The sequence below is a fragment of the Acomys russatus genome, chromosome 10 (assembly GCF_903995435.1).
Source record: "Acomys russatus chromosome 10, mAcoRus1.1, whole genome shotgun sequence".
NCBI classification, from domain to species: domain Eukaryota; kingdom Metazoa; phylum Chordata; class Mammalia; order Rodentia; family Muridae; genus Acomys; species Acomys russatus.
Genome location: NC_067146.1, coordinates 41,288,435 through 41,310,312, shown reverse-complemented (window position 1 = coordinate 41,310,312; position 21,878 = coordinate 41,288,435). Strand labels below are relative to the sequence as shown.

Below are 21,878 nucleotides of genomic sequence, written 5' to 3'. Positions count from 1 at the left end.
ATTCACTATGGAGAATTCTTTCATAAGGCTGTTGCCAGGCCTGTGGTGATGCACACGTGGGTGTATGCCCTCTGTTTCTCAGCAGGTTTTTGACATGTGCTTTTCAGGATCAAATTTGGAAGGCCCCAGTTAGATGACATGAAAAAGCAAGTAAAGCACTTTAGTGAGGCAAGTTCTCACGGTAGAACCAGCATCAAGTTGGGAGCCAGTTTGTTTACCTTGACTACTTCATAGATTTAGGATTATAGCCCTACATAGTAGTACAAAATTTTCTTATTGTGTCTCTGAATTTCATTGGTGTTTATCAGCTACCTTTCCAAGTAGAAGTGTCTACGTAGCCATTTGCTAGCACAAGTAGGAGGGAACTGAAGCTGTGGAGCATTATGAAAAGGTGTCACTTGTGCATCAGAAGGTAGAGGAGTTGTGCAAAACCTTAGCTCACTCACTTGTTACAAAGTGAGGAGTGCACGGGGGTAGCGTACATCCTTTTAAAGAAAAAAAAAAAACCATGTGATTGCTCTTGAGCTTATTATTTGGGGAAATACAAATATGCAACATAGAACCCTACTGTGTTTCCAAATGTCGAAACAACACCAACAGTCTCTTGAATGGGCACATATTCCACATGGTCACATTATTTCACTTCTGCTCTATGCCTTGCTCAAATCCTCTCACAGGTGTACTACATCCAGCACAGTCATGTCGAAACTTCAGTCCCAGGCTCCCTAGCAGGCCCCATTGGGACTCAGGCTCTTCTGTGGTGAATGATTTTTGCCAGCTGGCAAATTCTAGCAATAAGAGAGAACCTCATCCCAAATCACCTCTCTGCTGTGTATTTCTACATCACAGCATCATCCGTTTGACACATATACCAGATGCCGCCATTTTTTAGACTCTTCTATTCACTTGTTGCTATGTTCTGCTCAAACGGACTATCATTTCTATGCTGACCTTATAGGTCTACACTTTGACAGGCCCATTTATGGTGGGTCAAGGAGACGGAACATAAGCCTTCCTAAAATGTAAATGGCATATATTCATGACTGTAGCTGATCTGGTCTCAGCCTCAAATGAAAATATGGCAGTGTACCTACTACTTGAACAAATTTTTACTTCCTACTCTATGGTGCAAAATAAATCCATGGGGTCAATGGAACTCTTCATTCATCAACATTTTAGTGTATGCCAAGGCTGATTTACTATTGTCTGTGGGCTGCTACATGTATTTGGTCTCTGATTTGCACAGGCATAACTGAAAACTGTTCAGCTTAGTGGGAAAACACAAAAGCATTCTCATAGATCTATACAATAACCTCCTTGGTACATCTTCAAACATTTTTACTGACTCATGAGCTTTTGCAAATGATCCTTTTGTTTTGACTGACACCTGGAACACTACACACCCCTTTGAGGACATCAACTCTGGAAAAAACATTAACTTCTGAATCAATCATATATGTAGCTTAGAGATGCCCACAGCAAGGACACATCTTATGAAAATGCCAAAGGGCTCAAGCCTCTGTTAACACCTGAGCAAGCCACAAAGGCTGCACTGACCCATCACCCAACCTGACATTATAGACACAGTAAATGAATACATGTATATGTGTGTGTGTATATAAATACATATTTATTTATTTAGTGTATGTATGTGTGTCCTGGCATGCTGTGGAGGTCAGATGACAATTTACAGGAGTTAGCTCTCTCCTACTATATGGATTTGGGGGATTGAACACAGGTCTTTAGGAATGTCAGGAATGGGATTTATGGCAACAGCTGGTCAGTTTTCCCTCAGAGCCTTGGTGATACTATTCTTTAGCTCTTTCTTTTCTACTGGTGGTACCTAACCACATATAAACTAATTCTAGCTTCATCATTTTTACCCTATGTAAGAATTGTGAATTTGGAGACTATTTATGACAACGATACACTATTTTTCATCATAAAAGTCATCCAGCAGTAGGCTGAAAGGGTGGTATTCAATGGGCCTTCCACACCTCCTACCATTGAAAGGCATACAGTATCATCGAACACTGAGTTAATTCTCAGAAACTAACTCAAAACAAAAAGCTTCTGATTAGTTCTTCTACCTCTCATATGTCTTATTAAGACATTGGGGTCAGTGCATATGATTTTACATGAACAGTCACCTTATGGTGACTTTATAGATAATAATTAGGAAGGAAGAAAGCATACATATCCTTTGACTTGTATTGTGATGACCCTACAGGAAGAGGACATCAATCCCTTACTGTGTACACTGATAACTGCATCTCCCTGTGATAGCCCATATTTACAAAAGTGGGAGTACACATTGGGTCTCCGTAGCTTTTCCACAATGTTCCTCTTGCCCTTGAACGATCTAGAGAACAAATATGAGTGGCAACTGAGGATGAGTAGGGATAGAGAAACAGGGCACTGGAAATGAAGGGGCAGAACAAAGCTGACAGGCACTGGACAAGACACATTGAAGATGCTGAGAGGTGAAAGGGTGGCATCATTGACTTTCAGTGCCATTCTATCACAAGCCTCTGAAGAAAACTGCCCTGGTGTGGCTCTCTCAAAGTGGTACAAATGCCCTATATGACTTCCTGGTCTGCTAGATACACCACATACTCCAATCACAATTTTCTGGTCATTTCTTTCAGGCTTACTGAGAAATCCATCATGTACAGCGAAGCATGGATGCAGCTCCTATCCCAGTCCTAGCTAGCACCACTATTCCTATAGCCATCACTCAATCATCTCATGGGGCCAAAAATGACACCCCAATTGTGGTACAGACAAATAGAAAAGCTGAACTGACTGACAACCTTTAAAAAGAAGGGACACAGTTATTTGGGATGCACTGTAACCTCTATATTTTATTAGCCATCAGAGAGGCTCCTTTGTAGGCACAGCCAGCTTGTCTTTCTTAATTGATGTAGGTCCTATCTGGAGTGTCCAACAACTGCAACTAACAATAAATTCCAGACATCCTGCATACCACTGAGACCATAGTGTAGAAACCAGAAGTTAACTTGCTTGTCACCTAAAAACATGATGATTTTACCTTTAGGAATGATCACAAACATCTCAAAATAGATTATGTAGACTCTGGAAAACTATGAGAACCTTTCTAAATGAGTAAATCGCACTCATCCTAAGCAGTCATTTAGTTAGTAAAGGTGCAATAGGTGGTCAATGGCCCCATGTCTAAGAACATTGAAGTTAACATCAACTCATTCTCTGCACATTGTTATAGATAATATAACTATTCTCTAATTATTACTGGTGAAAAGCTACACAACCACTGATACTTCCTGTCGTAGATCATCCTTATAGACTGAAATGTCTTAGATTCAAATGCTTATTATCATTGAGGTATACACATTGCTCACAGAGCCCATGTAGACAAAAATTGGAAACACATTTGGTCTCTATATTGTTTTTTTAAGTGGGGGTGCTAATTCTTGTCTCTATTCCACTCAAATCTCATGGCATAAATATCTATCTATCTGTTGAAAGGTATCTGACTGAGTAGAAATGTCAACGCAAAAACAAAGAGAAAGACATTTACTGCTCTAAAATAGAAGCTAATGTTTTATGACGTGTTTATGTTTGGCTAGGTGTGTCTGGAGCTGGCACACGGTTAAGTGATGCAAACTAGCCCCATCTTACTGCTTAATATCCTACTGACACAAGCATCATTTCAATGATGTATGGAGAAAATGGACCAGTTTTCATTCCAGCCTCAGGCAGTCACACTAACCAGAATGATGGATGGAATTTACTCAAGCAGACATTCATCACAAGCCAAGATGACAGAGAAATGCAGCTTAGCCATATCTGTGAAATAATGCTCTACTTTCTTCTTACTATCTGCACATTCTATGACAGAAATACTGATTTCTTTTTATTCCATACTATTTTTTTTCAAGAATGAGGGATGAAAGTGAAAAAAATTCATCTTACAAATGTATGAACCTATCAAACAATTTTAAAAATTAGGAAAGTATGTTTGCATAGAAAGCAGCCTTCAAGGTTGAAGTGTTTATCCTTTCTACAGCAAATACCCAGCATGTGTCCTTGTCTTGGAAATGGCTTCTCACTCTGAAGCAGAGAACAGGCATCTTATCTGTTCAGTATAATGAAGAATAAGGGACAGGGATGCTTCCTGCTCATGCTGAATGAAATTCATACTCTCAAAATTTAGGAATGCAAGCTGAGCTATCATTTCTTCTGCACATGACTGTGGGAACTAGGGACTGGAACTGGAAAAGATACTGTTGCTCTGCCCACTACATCTCTGTAAATTTTAAACTGACTTTGGTCTTCTGCTTCTAAAGTATACATGAAACTAGTAGGCTCACCTGGTCACCAGAAAATAGGGGAAACTTTTAATTTTTGAAACTCACTATATATTTGTTATTCTAAAGCAATCATGCCATCCTTAAAACCCCAAATTAGTAAAGATAAAATTGAAATGTAGTTTATTCATTTTATTCTTAAATGATTTCTTATATTTATGTACCCAAACTAGGAGAGTGAAAGAAAATGATTACTAAATTATGCCTATGTGTAGATGTGTAGATGTGTGTGCATACAGAGGTCCAAGTTTGATATCAGAAATTATCTTGGTGGCTCTTCCATCTTATTCAATGAAGCAGAGTCTTTCTATCAAACCTAGAGCTCACACACATGGCCCACCTTGATAGGCAGTTTGCTCATGGGAAACCATCTCCCCCTCCTGAGGCTGAATTACAGATGGACCAACACATCCATCTTACATTTACATGTGTCCTAGGGATGCAAACTCCAGTCCTTGTGCCTGCATTACAAGTATTTTAGCTAATGGGCCATTGTCCCAGCCAATGTCATCATTTGTCATTTGTCCATCTTATAGCAAATCATTTGAAATGCACTTTCTTCCTTTCTTTTTCATACTATTTTTGTTTTGAGTGGGTAAGCTGGCAATTCTTATCACCTATCTCAATAGGAAAAATGCAGAGAAATGTGATTTCAAGCAATATTTAAAGTTTCACATTCTCTTTGTATATAGCTGTCACCAGAAAGCCAATAACATGATGATGTCCAGCATAACAGGATGGACATGTGCTCAATTATGTAATTTTTCTTTAGAAAGACAATCTTATTCTGAAATAAACACAAAGGTATAGATAAATATGAGATCTTTTATTAATCAAACTTTGTTTTAAAGATTATAAAAGCATACATTATTGCTGTGAAAACTTAAGAATTACTAAAATGTTTTGCTTCAAAGATTCTCATTAGATTAAATGGTTATTATGTAAATGATGGCATCCATATTTATCACATAGAAGTATTATATATCACTTGTTTTCACATTAGTTTGAACCTACTGAGCTATTGGTATATAAGATATTGCAATATTTTTAATTTTTATTTTAGAGATAATAATTACATAATTTCCCCCTTCCTTTCCTCCCTCCAAACCCACACATGCACACCCACTCTCTCAATCAAATTCACGGTTTCTTTTTCTGTAATTTTTGTTACATATACATGTTTATGTTCATAAATACAACCTTTTAAGTCTATATAACGTTACTTGCATGTACACATTTCCAGGGTTGACCATTTGGTACTGGATAACGAACTGATGTGCTCTTCCCTGAGGAAAACTACTTCTCCTGTTCTCAGATGTTCTTAGTTGCCGGTAGTTCTTTGTTAATTTAAAAACGATTTCAGTATTTTATTATAGTTTTTATTATTTAAAACAATTTTCAAATTTGTATATTTTGATCATATACTTCTCCTCCCAAGTCCTTCCAGATCCTTTCCCTCTCCCTATCAAACCAATTTTATGTTCTTTCTCAAAAAGCAAACAAAAAGTTTTTAATAGCTGTAGAGTCACTCAGTATTGAATTATGTTGATATAGAAAAAATTCTCATCCAACGTCCATGGAAGCTGTTCAGGTTGCTTCTACTTTGTTAACTCGTAAACACTGCATTCAGTTATTAATCTAATCTACTCATATAATATGATTAATATAATAAATATAATAGTCCTTCTGTTGAGTAAATACTGGTGAGGCACAAATGTACCCAATGGCAGAGCTTGCATAATTAGGTCAGTATGGCCCTGGTGTATAAATGCTCAGCAATTCCAGGTTAAAAGTCAGCTCTCACCTTCGTGGCCAAGGACTTAAGTTTCCCTAGTAGGGACTGCTTGTTGGAATATACAACATCCTCTTCATTATCTTCTCCTTCCATGATAGCACAGCTGTCGGCAGCTGGGAGTGCACAGTCTTTCGAGTTTGTCGTCATTACCAACTTAGAATATTTGTATTCCAGCCTATACCAGAGTAAACAAATAGATAAGTAAATAACCCAGCCATTTATAGTAATAATAAAGTCATACTTATTATAACAGTCATATGCCAGCTTCTAAAATAGTCGTGGTAGTCCTGTATGGTTCTGCAACAAGGAACTCCCCTCACCTGTGGCTGTAGTTTTAAACGTTCTCATTTACCAGCCATCTACATAAAAATATCCCCCAGGATGTGAGAAAATCAGTTCGATAAGGTTAATTTTAGCACTTATTTTATATTGACCTTACTGTCCAATTGTATAGAACATTTGTAAAACAAAGAAAAGCCTTGAGGGAAGAATGCATTTCCTTAGTCTATTAATGTGCTGATGCTAACTCACTATCACATTTTCCAAAGTTTAGATAATAAAGATGAGAATTATCAAGCCAATGATTAGCTTGCTGCTGTATCCCTTCCTCATTTGTGCTTTGACTACCAGGTATGAAAATCATTCCTAGAATCAATCAGAACATAATCCACTGAAACCACACCCCGTGAAGCTCTAAATCATCTCCGAAGACTGAGGCCCTGTAACAGATGCATGCAAAGGTTGGTCTCCACTTTCAGCACCCAAGTCCTTGAGACCTGGAATAAATAGAGCGTTTGCCCACTTGCTTAGTCTGTTTATTTGAAAACATCTTTATAAAAGAAATAGAATTAGAAGGATGGACCAGGAAGTCAGATTATGTCAGAGAAAATAAAACAGACCCAGAGAAAAGCAGACCCGTCTTCTGGTCTCAGTCCTATCCTAGCTAGATAACTTAGATTTTTTCATTTTTATAACAAAAGACTAATTCAGTGGTAAGTAATGTTCTTTCCACTTTCAATTATCAAAATAAGAGTCACTTATTCTCCCTACTTTCACAAATGCTTTGCCTACACCTTTCTCACCAGAAATGTTCCGTGGTACTGAGGGAATGGACAACATACAATAATTAGGCCTAAAATTCTCACAACATAAACAGACACTCCAGGTCTTATAAGGTGATCCCAATGAGGTTACTTACTTTTGATTCTTTTTCCAAAAGTAGCATGTTAAAGCCACCAACAAAACAGCCGTGAATGCCCCCACACCAGCTCCCACTTTCAGCCAAAAGTCAACTGTTTCGCAGGTTGACAACTTTTTCTCAGGCAAAGTAATTCCTTTAATGCACCACTTAGGTTCGTTCCATACATATAATATTTCCTTTTAAAACAAATAAATGAGACGATAGACGGGATGAGAAGTGAGGTTAGGATTAACGGCAAAAGCTAGAATTGATTCTGTGTCAACAACATAGTAGAAAGGGTTTTGCTAATCCTATTCTCATCATAGGCATAAAGGACATTTCCCATTCAGTTACTATTATAGACTATCTAGGAAGAAAAGAAAGAGATATAGAAAATGAGCAAACGAATTAAGATGCAAAAATTAAATAGACATTTACTGTTACATCAGAAAGGTTCACCACATGCCGAAGAAGTGGAATAAAAATCATTCTACTGTGACACTCCTTTGGGGTTGCTTTCCTCAAATTCCAATGACTCCAGATTCAATGTTGATCTTAAATACAATCTCAGGCTACTTATTACAACTAATTGGAGTGGGTTTTCACACATCCATCAGGTAGGCCGGTTAACACAATAAACCTGTCCCTGAATGGAGTTGCCTACACCTGATGGCCTTAGGCCATGCAAGTGTACCACAGCTGTCAACTTGAATGGCTCACGTAAACATAGGTACCCAAAACAGATGGTGCTTTCACTTGCCAAACCAAGGAGGGCATTACCTGGGGTCATCATTATCCAGATCAAGCACTCTCACCCTCCCAAAGTAGATGATTCAATTCCTAAAGCAGTGTGCCCTAAAGAGCAGCGGCTATCATCTAGTGAACAATAAAGCTTACCAAGCGTTTTTTAACTAAAGTGATAAAATGAAGCAGATCAAACATGAAAAATCAGAGTTCAGTACACTTTTCCTTTTACAGCTTAGCATACAGTGTGACCAGTAGTTCTTTAAAGTGATCGTTAAGTCCAGTGGCATGGGGCCTCATATTTTATGTCTCATTCATCATTCAGTTTTCTGGTATATAGTGGATACATTATCTGAATGCTAACAGAAGGACCCTGCCATGTTTCGCTTTATAACTTATGTGCACAGACACATTTTCTACCATTATTTATGGACAATATGCAGAAGAATGGTTTATACTATGAGGAAAACTTTCAGTCACGTTTCAGATAAGATCTCTTAGATCTTCTTAGAAAGGGTTAGCAGTGATCCCGTGGTTTTAGTCCATGACAACTGTTGTCACTCTTATTGAAATTAACATCAATAAATTAATTTTAAAGTGGGTGACATTTTTTTATAAAAGTGAGGAGATGAGAAATGCAGAGGCACACTTGGGTCCACTACTATCTCTCTTAAGTGTAAACCAGAGTAAATGTAAACTCTAGTACATGTGGACCTCATCTGAAGTACATTCTACCAACACCACCAAAAAGGGTTGTGTAAAAGCTTAGGCAGTTTTATCAAGCACTGTAAATGAAAGAAATAAATGAAATATGTAGTTAAAAGCTCTGTTGACTAGTGGCTATACTCTAAAGGTCTCAAAACCTCAACATTATAAATATACACATAAACCCAAAATGCCAAACTATTCAGTCAGCTCCTCGGATACTGCCAAAGAAAGAAATGCAGCCAAGGAAAGTCCATAGTCACTCTAAAACTATTCATTGGAAAGCTTGATTCTATCATCTGATCAGGTGTCACGGGGAACAGACAGACAGCCGATGCAGCAGCCGAACAGTTACTTCTTCCAGCACGGAGGAGGATTTGGGAACAGGATTAAGATAAATTTAGTGATAAATTCAAAAGCATTTCTGTTACTGATAACACAGTATCACTTGAAATCTTTATTACTGTGTAATGTTAGATATGATGCTTAACACATACTTAGAGCCTGGTGTAGACTTTTGAGATCTCAATTTGATAAGAGTACTTTTCTTAGAAGCCGTGAAGCCTTTTTGCTTCTATCAGCTATGTGTGAAGGACTTACGCTCTGTAAACTATACACATCTGTATTTGAGATACTTACAGAATAGTGGAAGTGCATGCCCAGTCAACACAAAGTGGAAAACTGAAAAGAATAGGGAAGGAAATAGGACTGAAGCAGCCCTTTTTTAAAAAAAAAATCAAATGCTTAGAATTTTAAGAGTCTCACTGAAGTATTTTTGAAATCATTATTTTTGTTAATAATGAAGCTTTTAGCATCCAAAAAATCTTTATATACATGATGGAAAACAGCAAGTTGACATTTGTTGAGGGTGCCTACATGGGTTAGTTCTTACCTGCAGTCCTCTCTTGCAGGCTCCCTCGATCTCATGGATGTCATGCTCTGTGCACAGAGGGCAAGCTTCTGCACTCTCCCATAGAAAGTAGAATGTGCAACCATCACAGGTGCCAGCTGGACACTTGCTAAAATGTTGAAGAAACAACAGCCTTTTTAATTCATTCAGTACACTCCAATCAACACTGCAGTTCCCAAAGCACACTGGAGAGTGTTATATTAATGTTGAGGAAGCACTTGTAAAAAACAGAAAAGGCCTGAAGGAGCTACGATCACAGAGATAGCCCTTCATGCTTGCTACAGCCTCCGTGGTGGAAATAAAACAGACAAATAATACCAGGTACAAGAGGGACATGAAGAAAGAGGGAACCTTCATACACTGCAGGAGGGAACGTGAATGGCTCCTCTACTTTAAGAGGATTTTGCACTTCCTCAAACAACTGCACATGAATGTACTATATAGTCAGGTATGTCTACTCATAGGTATAAACCCAAGAGAAGCAAGTGAATTCCACACAAATGCTGGTAATGAGTGTCCACAGCAACATTTCTCAGAATGACCAGTTGTGGAAACAGTCCAAATGTGCAGTGGACGCATGAGTAAGCGTAACTGTCTACTAACTGGCTATCTAAAGGAGTGCAATAATGAATGGTACATGCCATGGTTTGGATGAACCTTGAAAATACTGTGCTAAGTGGAAAAGCAGTCAGAAACAATATACACTAAATAATGCTGCCCAGATGAATGGCTAGAATAGGGACAGAGAGCAGATAATTTGCTGCTTATAACTCAGGATTATTACAAAGGAAGACAAGGATCAAAGGGATCAGAAGTTCCTTGAGAGGTGATGAAAATGACCTAAAACTGGTTATGGTCAAGACTATATACTTCTATTAGGAATCTGAACAAACAGTAATTGAATAGTTTACATGGCTTTCATGGAACTGTGGTTCTATACAGCCACTTTTTTATTTCTATACAGTGTGTGTGTGTGTGTGTGTGTGTGTGTGTGTGTGTGTGTGTGTGTGTGTGTGTGCACATGTAGTGTTCATAGACCTGCCACACTGCTTGTGGGAGATCAGAGGAACAACTTGCAAGAGCAGTTCTCTCCTTCTACCATATTGGTTTCAAGAATCAAAATTCAAATCATCAGGCTTGGCCACAGCATGGTACCTTTATCCACTGAGCTATCCTTACTGTTTGTTTATTTTTGAAACCTTAAGAGACAGACACAAATAGTTACCAAAAAAACCCTCTGGGAACTGTTTCTTGGAAGTCATGGCATCTAAGCTGATAAAACCTTGGGAGAATTAAGACAGAAGGAAAGAAAGAACTTCCTACCAAAGGGATGGAATGGTATGATGAGCTGATAGAAAATCACACAACAGCCACTCCTGCTGGGCCATCCAAAATAAAGCAATGAGGACAGTAAGGAGCCAGAGCCCTAAGCATCAGATGTCAAGCAGATTATAGTTTCTATAGAAGACAACATACATTGGGAAGGTAATTTTGGAATAGAACCAGGGTCTCTTACAGCAGAAGAAAAGCATAACCTTGGAAATTTCTGACATCCACCAACCAAACATCCAGTCAACAGAGCACTCTATGCTCCAGGACAATCCTGGGTCTCCGTAGACTGACAAAGACTTAAAGGAGTGAAAATGCAGATAAGAGACAGAGTAGAGCTGGGGTAGATTACACAGAGTAACCAGGGCAGAATCTAAGTAGATACTGTATGGGTCTCTGCTTTCCGGATGTGTGAGCCAATTTCATCAACCTGTTTCTTTGATTATGGAACAGAAAAATGCTCTGTGACTCTGTATTAATCTATGGTTGCTGTAGATTCTCTGACTGAAACAGGATCTCTCAGAAAAGGTTACGAGCCAATATTTTCCTATGAATGTGTAAAATCTTGGGAATAGTCCCTTAATTTGTCTATCTAACTCCAGTCCCTTTGAGTCAATCCACATGATTAGAGGCTTTGCATAACTTCCTTCAGATCATGGCTAATGCTGAGAATACCCCAGCAAGAAGAATAAAAACATATGCCCCCTACTAAAGGCCTCAACACAAAACTTTGTTGGCATAGTAACAGTATATATTGAGGGGTTTCATAAAGACATTTCAATATAAGAATATCATGCACTTTGATTCTTTCCCGCTCACCTTCTATTTTCCCTCACAAATATTCCCTTTCATTCCCACGATGGTCCTACATCTTTTTTCATGTTATCAGCTTCTATAATCTTTATCTATATAGACTCCAGAGTCCAGAAATAAAAGCCTAAGGCTCTGATATGGTGAGCACATGTTTGTATTTCACGTCACAGCTGTATATTCTCATCCTAACCCAAAGTCTTGGGCTGCCTTTTTGCTTCAATCAGCTTGAGTACCTATACTCCACTGAGTTCGAGTTCAGGTAGGTTCCCATGGACTATGTGTGTGGTATTGTGGGTCTTGGGGAACCAGCACTTAGTGCAGAAAAGTGGGGAGCTTTCTAATATCCCCATGCTGGGACTTAGCACAGCAATGTCATTTTAACATATTGAATTTAGGGAACACAAACTCTTAGACCTACGCACTGAATTTTGACATAAGGATATTTTCCACCTGTGTCCCTTAGATCCTGGGATGTAAAAGTACACCTTTAAGTACTTCTTTTTTTCCTGAAGAATTCCTTCTGGATTAATTTCCAAAAGTTAGTACCTGTTCAAGACACATTAGTCAACTCACTCCCTGGTTTCTTTTATCAATAATTTCTTTTCCTTGGTGGGAAAAAGTTCAGTTTCATTATCCCTATTTCAAAATTGTTCTAAAAATATACAAATGCTCTGTGATGTGATTATAGCCATGTCTTAAGATGACTTATTCATGTTTGAATTGTATAATTTGGCAAGTTCGTGTTAAAGGTTTTCCATTTTTTGATCACAGTGCTTTTTGAGTATTTTCAAATGCTCATAAAGCTTTTATATGCACCAGTACATTTCTGTTCTAGGAACATTTTTGGCCTTAATTTTGTGTGTTATCTTGCTGTTCAAATCAGATATCTATTATCTTTCTGTAAAGCCTCAGAGGGAAAAGATAAGGAACTCATTTAGTCTATCACTGACTCTTAATTTCAAATGGATAGACTTTTTTGACATTAATAGTCCTTCCTTGATGCCGCAACCAAACACTGCATTAGAGTCCAATAAGGCTAATGACTGTGATACAAAGACTAAATTTGAGCCTGTGGTATATGTCTCCAGAGTATCCAACTCCATGAGGACTGAACTGCGAAGCATCGCACTGGTGAGATGCAATCCCCTCAGAGGCCATGCTCATAATGAAATAAATTTGGATTCTTCAGGAGGATTTCACAAAACAGTCTTAGACTGACTGGAAAACAACCCAAGCAGTTAAATACGCTCATCAACTGGCAGGGAGAGAAAGAAAGATGAAGACCATGCTCTTACAGGAACAGTAATGATGAATGCTTAAATAAGGCAACTCAGTTCACATCAGATGCAAATCTGCGTGTTGATATGTCTCCACTCAGGAGATATTGAAGGACCATGGCTTGAAATACCAAGATGAAAAGGCATTTTTGTCATGAAAGAACAAGAGCCATTTAGAGGTCATTCAATCCCAGGTGTGGTCCTCAGCAGCTACACAACCTCAGACTCAGTGCTTCCTACATGGTGAAGTGAGTATATTTAACTCCAGGACCTGCTGGATCACAATAGATCGGTTATCAGAACCTGCTTTCTAAGAAGGCACATGTGTAATCTTTTCACTAAGTCTAACGACTTGTGCCTTGGAAATGGCTGTTCTCAGATGCAATGTTCATGGATACATTATCCCTAACAAATGGAGTCTCTTCAGCTCCATGTCCGTTCATCTGTGATCTTGACCCGAGGTTTAAGAAGCCAGGGAATGTGTGCATCTATGTAGATTTATTTAGAGGTATCAGCAGTCCCTTGCAGAAGTAAGTTATCTGTAGTGAAGTAGCAAAGTTCATTAGAAATAAGTCTCAGAAGCAACTGGGACTGTCAGATTTTATCTGCCAGAGATGCCATACTGTCAAGTTTTCAGCTACAGTACCTTATCCCCTGCAGACAGTTTTCGGAATTAGGAACCACATACATATAGATAACAGATACACTAGACAGGGTGAAGTTTCTTTGTACAGATGAAATGGAAGTCTGGATGGCAGGGTCCCTCTCAAGTCCATACTTAACAGAGCACACACTCCCTCTTCTCCCTGTCCAAGCTTTTCACTTTTCAAAAGCTGAGGGTTGTTTGGAAGTTTTTCTTACTACCAAGATTCAAAGACCCTGTTGACATTACTAATATGGAAGTCACTTTTGCCTAGTTGGCAAGATTAATTCCTGATGTGACACTACTATCAAGGTCTCACTCTGAGATTTCTTGGTCAGCAAGAGGCATCTTAAGACCAAATGTCTGCCTGGCATCTTTTCCTTGGAGATTTTAAAGCTTTCAAAAAGATGCAAAGATAGAGCTTCCTCAAAAGTAGTCTGAGAAACCTGTCTGTTGTTTTCTTGTTAGATGCAAATATTCATTCAGCCCTGTAGAAAAACTAAAACAAAAAACAACAAAACAAACAAACAAAAACCCAACCCAACCAACAACAAAAAAAACACCTAATTATTTGAGGACAAGCTGCTACTTTTTCCTGTTCTGATCCTTGGGCTCCCCCTTGTGCCCTGACGGGAAACTCACTCAACATAAAAATGAAAGGTCGGCAGATTTGATTTGGGACTATGCATGCCTTACGTACATTAGAGCTACAAATGAATTTCTGTCAAGATCCCTGTGAAGTACTCTGCCATAAATACTACATTTTCAAAAAAGCCAAGATGCACACAATAGTCCTAGAGAGTCTGTTTCTGGAAAGTAGAGCAAATAAATCTATGGTATGTTAGTCGACAGAAATGGCCCTCCTATTTTAATATGCTTGCAGTTGCTTTCTATTTTTAAAAATACTCTGGTGCCCAACACCCAGAGACTCTGAAATCAATTTTAACTACAGATATCCTAAGGGTTTCTGCTTCAGGCGATCCTGAGAAACCATGGTGCATGCAGCAAAGTTCCCTGAGTGTTAAGGCTTGCTGGAGGTCAAAAGAGAAACTTCACGTTCTTCTGATCATGAGATGCCATCCAGATGGACTCTGCAGGCCCAGAGAGGTTAGTATGAAATCTGGAAAAGGACCTCAGGAGGGCTATAGCAAATGTAATGAGCACCAGAGCTCAAATGACCGAGAAGAACAGCAGAGTGATGAGACGTGCTTCTGTTTCTGGAATCTTTGCATGTATCTTTCCATAAAGACTCTAGTTGGCTATGGAGCCTTCAGCTGGGAGGTAGCAGTGGGATGCTCTGTAGACAAGATCATCTATCTCTCCCTGTTCCTCTATCTACACTCTATTCCTCTGTTCTCTCATCATATTCTTCTCTTGCTTTGAATAGATGGAAAAAAATAACTAATTGGTAGAGTTATGCAAACCAGAGATGGAGCTGGTGAGAAGCGAATACTAGTGTGCCTACATATCCCAAAAGATGGCAACATCACCATGTTACAGATGTTATCATTGCTAGGATGCACCTTAGTTTAAGGTATAGAACAATGTTCTCTAGTCCGTGTGTGACATAACCAGGAGAGCTTTAAAAATATCTCAAGTGAAGCTACAGAAAATTAAATCTTTTTTACTTTTTAAGATATATAATTTTGAGCCAGGCATGGTGGCATATACCTTTAAATCTCAGTCCTTGAGAGGCAGAGGCAGGCAGATCTCTGTAAGTTCAAGGCCAGCCTGGTTTACAAAGTGAGTCCAGGACAATCAGCGCTCTGTTACACAGAGAAACCCTGTCTTGAAATATATAGATGATTTTGAGTTGAACAGATAATTGCTAAGAAAATATTATCAAAAAGGTCCCTTAATTCTAACAAGATTAGACATTCTGAACAATGCACTGAAAGTAGTGAGACAGTTAAGTGTTCCCCATGGGGATAGTGTGGCTGAATTTAAATTAATAGCTTCCAGAGCCTTGAAGTTATGTTCTAGTATTTCCACCAAAGATTAAGAGAATATATCAAATACAGACCACAGAAAGCTGGTACTCAATGTCAACCAGTTGAATGTTCTATGTTATGTTCTACAGGTTAGATTTACCCTGATGATTCTGCTACAATTCTTCAAAAACCTGAGCTTGAAAATGGATCTCAGTCATCTCAAAGACCCATTCTCTTGCAGAGAAAGGAATCCTGACTCATAGAGAGGTCAGATTACTTAGTTCAGGGACCGTAACACCCAGCAGTTAATTGCTGATACAGTGTAGGAACCAGAAACCCAATCCAAGGAAAGTGATGAACAGTAAGAATAAATACAAGAAAACAAGCAGTGTAATCCCTTGTTTATTGCCTAAATCATTTTAAGAAAGGACACTGAAGGCAAAAGGGACAAGGGGATGTCACTAAAGAGGTTGGCAGGCAGAAGGATTGACAGGGACCTATTCATTTAAATCATGCCCACAAATATCCCTACAGCAAATCCTCTGGTTCTTTTGTTCTCTTTCTGATTTATTTCCATAAAGAATATGCTCTAATAGTAACAGACCAGATGGCTTTGCTTCTAAAAAGAAATTCAACATGGAAAAATAGTAATAGTGAATACCTGGGGACTGAAATCACACCTGCACCAGGCCTCATGGGGTTACACCGCATTTTCACAGCAGTCGATCGGCCGTTAACACACGATGTGGTAGCTGTGGAAGACCTGTTATAAAGCAGGAACTAAATTAAAGACCAAGTACAGTAGAAATGACCAGGACAAAACATCATGGACAGAATGGCCCAAGAAAAAACAAAAAGCGAAAATGTATTAGAGGTTACCAATGTGTAATTTAACCGAAATTCAGTGTTTTGACTTTTACTGCCTGTGTGAAGAGGCATTTAGTGAAATTACTGTAAGTTTAATCACAATTCAGATACAACTTTTTGAAGGGAACAGGGGCTAGTTATATCAAAACATATGTGGATAATGAATAATTACTACTTAGGGAGTGGGCCAAAATCTGATTGCTTAAACTTAAAGAGAAAGTGTGTGTGTGTATGTGTGTGTGTGTGTGTGTGTGTGTATGTGTGTGTGTGTGTGGTGTGTGCATAGCATGATGTGTTTGTATGTGTGTGTTTGTGTGTAAAATTATATAAAACTCTCAAAATATTCCCTGTTTCTCACTTTTTACCAAGCCATTTAATGCCAACATTCTTATTGCCCATTAAGTACAAACTGCCATGCTAGGTACCAAAAAGCAACGTTATCTTTCTTTCATGTCACTAGGAAATTATAAGCCAGAATAAGAACTAAAATCTATAAAATCAGATGTATAAGATTTTTATTAAAAAAAATAGCCACTGGAAGAAATATATTCACTTACTTATAAAAGAAATGCACGTCTGGTATTTGGCTTGGTGACATTGGAAACATATCTTCCTTGATATTAACATTTTGCAAGGCAGCTTCCACTGTGACTCCTAGATGACATTGAAAAACAAATTCTGAGACATCAGAAGAGATTTAGACTTACTTAATCTCTGTAGGTCTGAGTACAAAACAGCTTTACTTTGACAATGACCCCTCATCAGAAATAGTAAAACAAGGCATTCAGTAACTTTACAACATCTCCAGAAAATAAAGACTGCAACCCCCAGCTATGTAGTCTACCTCATTTCACCACCCTCAGTGTGGTTTTTTGTTGTTGTTGTTATTGTTATTGTTTTGTTTTGTTTTGTTTCTTTAGACTCTGCAGGATTCATACAGTGACTTAGAGGGATTCTGAGATCCTTCTAGTTGTAGTGTTTCAAAAAATGTACTCCAATATTTACTCTTCCACTGAGTTTCATCAGTCAAGCCACTTTACCAATATAATTTTTGCTCACCTTTCATACAGACATGTTTATGTCACAAAGTCTGGTGCTCTCCTGCTTGTAGCTCAGGCAGCTTATTAGCTGGGCAGAACACTGAAACCACAACCCCCACCCATTCACTCCTAAAAAGGAAAATAAAGGAGAAAACTTTGCCCTAATACTTTCTAGGAACAAACCCTAAATTTGCATAATCAGAAAGACAGGGTTTTCCCCTGTCATAAGTAAAACAGTGATGGAATCAAACCTCCAGCGATGGGATAGAGCCTGGCGGCTGACCTTGGTGCTGAAGTTGGACGTTCGGTGCATTTAGCGTCCACAGCAATGTTCCCAGATCAGGTCGCATGCCCTGAATTCTAACTCCTCCCCAGCAGCAATAATGACTTTGACTCCTAAAAACCACTAGGGAACTGGATTCCTCTTAAAACTTTCCTATACTATAGGACCTCAGACAGGAGAAACAAAAATTCAAAGTACTGGCACCATACTGACATGAGACGAGGCAATGAAACACGGTAGTAAATATGACTTAAATTCTTTTTAGATTTTTATAAAGAATTCTTATTTATATTATGTGTGTGAGGAGTATGTGTATTTGTGTGGATACATGTATTCATGTATACACATATGGAGGCTGAAGTTGACTTGAGATATCTTCTATTACTCTCTACCTTGTTTTTGAAAGACTCTTCCCCTGGGCCTAGACATCAACCATTTCTGCTAAGCTAGCCAGCCATCATGGCTCAGAGACTTAGCTTTCTCTAACAGCCCTGGGATTTCAGGCTGAATCACACACCTGGATTTGACATAGGCACTAGGGATCCAAAGTCAGGTCCTCAACCTTGTGTAGCAAACACCTGAGCCATTTCCCAGGCCTGTCTTTATACCTAACATCATTTCCCTCTTGAACTGAAGAACCTGAATAAAAGCACATACTCTCATAAAACATGATGTCATATAGAACCCCATATGAAATGCAGAATCTTGTTAGTCTCTGAGATTGACCAATAGACCTCATTCCCATGAGATTTTTAACCATTTTGCAAAATGATCACTTATTAGTCTGTAAGATTTAATCCTGTGTGACAAACAGCAGTATAGTGACAAGCTATAGTTACGATGAAATGAGAATGAACATATGCATATGCATATTATCCAAAGGAAACTTACCTAAAAATGTATCTGCCAGAATTATAGACTGGGATGACAAGGCAGCCCGGAAGCCCTTGCTTTCAGAAGGAATAATAGTTGACTGGCACACAAACGCTCCAACCAAATTTGTGTAATCATCTGACCCTGTCACCATTTCCTTTACTGTAAAGTCTGAAATATTGTTGGTACAGAGAGCCATCTTTCTCCCCTAGGAAAGCAAAGCCACAAGTAAAAGGTTCACTCATAGTCAGTCTTTAACCTGAATCTCAATTAGCTTGTGACTCTTATCAGAATGGCCACTTTCTCCTCATCACAGAGGCCCTCGTTTAATTGCTCTGAGGTAGTGGCCAGTATCAGTCTTAAGGAAATTCCAGGGTTCAGTGAGGGTGGGAGTTGACGAAGTTATTTCAGACACACTGGTCCTCCGACTACAAGCATCATTTGTTTTGGAAGAGAGCCATATAACTCCAGGAAATAAATATCATCTGAGAAATGATTACTTCATAGGCATTCCAGGGAGGCAGCAAACTACTCATGAAGATTTGGATGCCAAGGAAGAACCTTGCTCTCTCTTCTCCATCATGAGCCTCAGTGTGGTTGAAGAAATCCTAAAAGCCATATTGCGACAGCATCCTAGTCAGGTCCTGACTAGTACACCTGAACTCTAGACTCTTCTTCACTGCAGGTATCTTAGTAATCTACTCTTGGTCACAGTGGTGTATTCATTTATAAAATAATTTGAGAGAATAAAAGTAAACAAGAGGCTAACTTTTTAGTTAGAGGCTGGTTGTATTTATATATTTACATATCCAGCAGATCACTGCAAAGACCTATAGTTTGTTCTATAATTTCTACAAAGAAATGTAAAAAGAAAATTGGAAAGCTATTTTATTGACCTTACAGTACATACATACAGATAATGAAACATAAATAGTACTCTTTCTTAATGCAACTAGCAATTCTAAGATATGAATTTTCTCCCTCCATAAGGCTTTCTCATCACAAAACAGGGGAAACAGATTTTTACTAGATTGCTGCAGCCAAAAAAAATAATAGAAAATAGGTGAAAGTACTCAGGGGAAAAAGGAGGAGGAGATGACAAAGCCTAAAAGAAATGAGAACAGGAACAAAAAGTTGGCCTGGCTTACGTTTATAGTATTCACATGAGTTTGAGGCTAGCCTGAACTATATATAGTGAGTCCTGAACCAGCATGGACTACACAGAAAACTTACCCAAAAGAAAATAAAACATGCTCAGAGGAGAAATAGAGACAGAGAGACAAAGAAGGAGAATAAGTAAAGACATTTAAAAAGATTGAAGGAAGAGATGGTAGTAATAGAAAAAATAGGGTAGAGAAATACAAAAGATGATGGACTAATCTCACTCACTGATTCATATAAAGATACTTAGTATGCCTTCCTTTACTAAGGGGAATGGGTGACCCACGAACCTAATGAGTGTGTTGAATTACCACAGGTAAAGTCAGGTCCTAACAAGTGTGTTGTCTTAGTCAGGGTCCCATTGCTCTGATAAAACACCATGACCTAAAGCAACTTGGGAAGGAGTTTGTTTCCTTGTTGTCCATCACCCAGTAACATCAGGGCAGGAACTTAAGCAAATCAGTTTCCTAGAAGCAGAAACTAAAGCAGAGTCTACAGAGGAGTAATGCTACTGTCTTCCTCTCCATGGCTGGCTCAACCTGCTTTCTTACACAAACAGCACCAGCCACATTGAGACCTCCTGAACCAATCATGAATCGAGGAAAATTCCTGACAGACTTGCCTATAGGCTAATCTTTTTTTTTTTATAATACAGGTTTTTTCTAATTATTTATTATTATGTATACAGTGCTCTGCCTGCATGTACACCTGCAGGCCAGAAGAGGGCATCAGATCACATTATAGATGGTTGTGAGCCACCACGTGGTTGCTGGGAATTGAACTCAGGACCTCTGGAGGAGCAGTCAGGGCCCTTAACTTCTGAGCCATCTCTCCAGCCCAGGCCAATCTTATAAAGGCATTTTTTCAATTGAGAGATCCTCTTCCCAGATGACTGTAGCCTGTGCCAAGTTGACAAAAAAAGCCAGCCAGCAAATTCAGAGAATTTATATATATCTTACTTTAAAACTTCTATGGTAACCAGCTCTTTTTCACTTCATTTGAACAAGTTTGTCATAGCATCTCATAATGGTGATTGGATATGGGTCAATATGAAAAATACAGAGGAAAAATGTGTTATTACATATTATTTTGGCTTTGTTAAGATTATATATACAGTATATTCTCTCTCCTCTTGTCTTCTTTCCTCTTCCTCCTCATCTTCTTGTTGTTGTTGTTGCTCTTCTTCTTCTTCTTCTTTCTTCTTTTTCTTCTCCCTCTGTCTCTCTTTCTCTCTGTGTCTGTGTGTCTCTCTGTCTCTGTCTCTCTGTGTGTCTCTGTGTGTCTGTCTGTCTGTCCGTTTTCTCTCTCTCTCTCTCTCTCTCTCTCTCTCTCTCTCTCTCTCTCTCTCTCTCTCTCTCTCTCTCTCTCTCTCCTTTCATCCCACCAAATAAATCCCATACTCATCATCAGTAGCTATTTTATCACTTAACATTTGATCCCGTATATCTCCTCTTGAATTTGGACAGAATTCCTCCTGATTGTCCACACACACACACACATAACAACATAACCAGAACTCATGTTGTATATCAGCATGGGCAGATTAGGGAATACTGAGAATTTGCAAAACACAAACTCAGGGGAGGTTTGCAAGGGTGCTTGATAGATACTGGTAGTGAGTTGGCTGCCTGAGAGAGGGGAAGATCTGCCCTGAATGTGAGCAGGTATCATTCACCTTGATGAAGCCAGACAGAACAAAAAGGCAGAGGCAAGAAATCCTTCTTCTGGAGCCTGCCACACTCTCCTTCTCCCACAGACGTTAGGACTTCATGTTTTCTACCCTTGGGACCCTAGGACTTACAGCAACAGGCCCTGGGCTCAGTCTTCAGCCTTCAGCATTCTCTTATTCTGAAGCCCTTGGAATTGGGCTGAGCCACACTAGTGCATGATGTCCCACTTCCAGAAAAGTATATCCTAGGACTTTTCAGCCCCCACAATTATATGCACCATGTCTCCCCACATATATGTGAGGATACTT

At 38.8% G+C, this 21,878-nt stretch overlaps 1 protein-coding gene across 2 annotated transcripts in view; it reads right to left on the bottom strand.

The window, feature by feature from the left end:
- The window catches only part of Elapor2 (endosome-lysosome associated apoptosis and autophagy regulator family member 2), a 164,758-nt gene that overhangs the window by 7,481 nt on the left and 135,399 nt on the right, over positions 1–21,878 (bottom strand). For both annotated transcript variants that reach the window (XM_051152068.1, XM_051152069.1), the window contains 6 exons: positions 18,758–18,947; positions 17,101–17,197; positions 16,338–16,439; positions 9,666–9,792; positions 7,343–7,521; positions 6,154–6,319 (listed from right to left, as the gene is read on the bottom strand). In XM_051152068.1, coding sequence (XP_051008025.1) covers positions 6,154–6,319; positions 7,343–7,521; positions 9,666–9,792; positions 16,338–16,439; positions 17,101–17,197; positions 18,758–18,947 — 861 coding nt within the window. The remainder of the gene's footprint in view (positions 1–6,153; positions 6,320–7,342; positions 7,522–9,665; positions 9,793–16,337; positions 16,440–17,100; positions 17,198–18,757; positions 18,948–21,878) is intronic.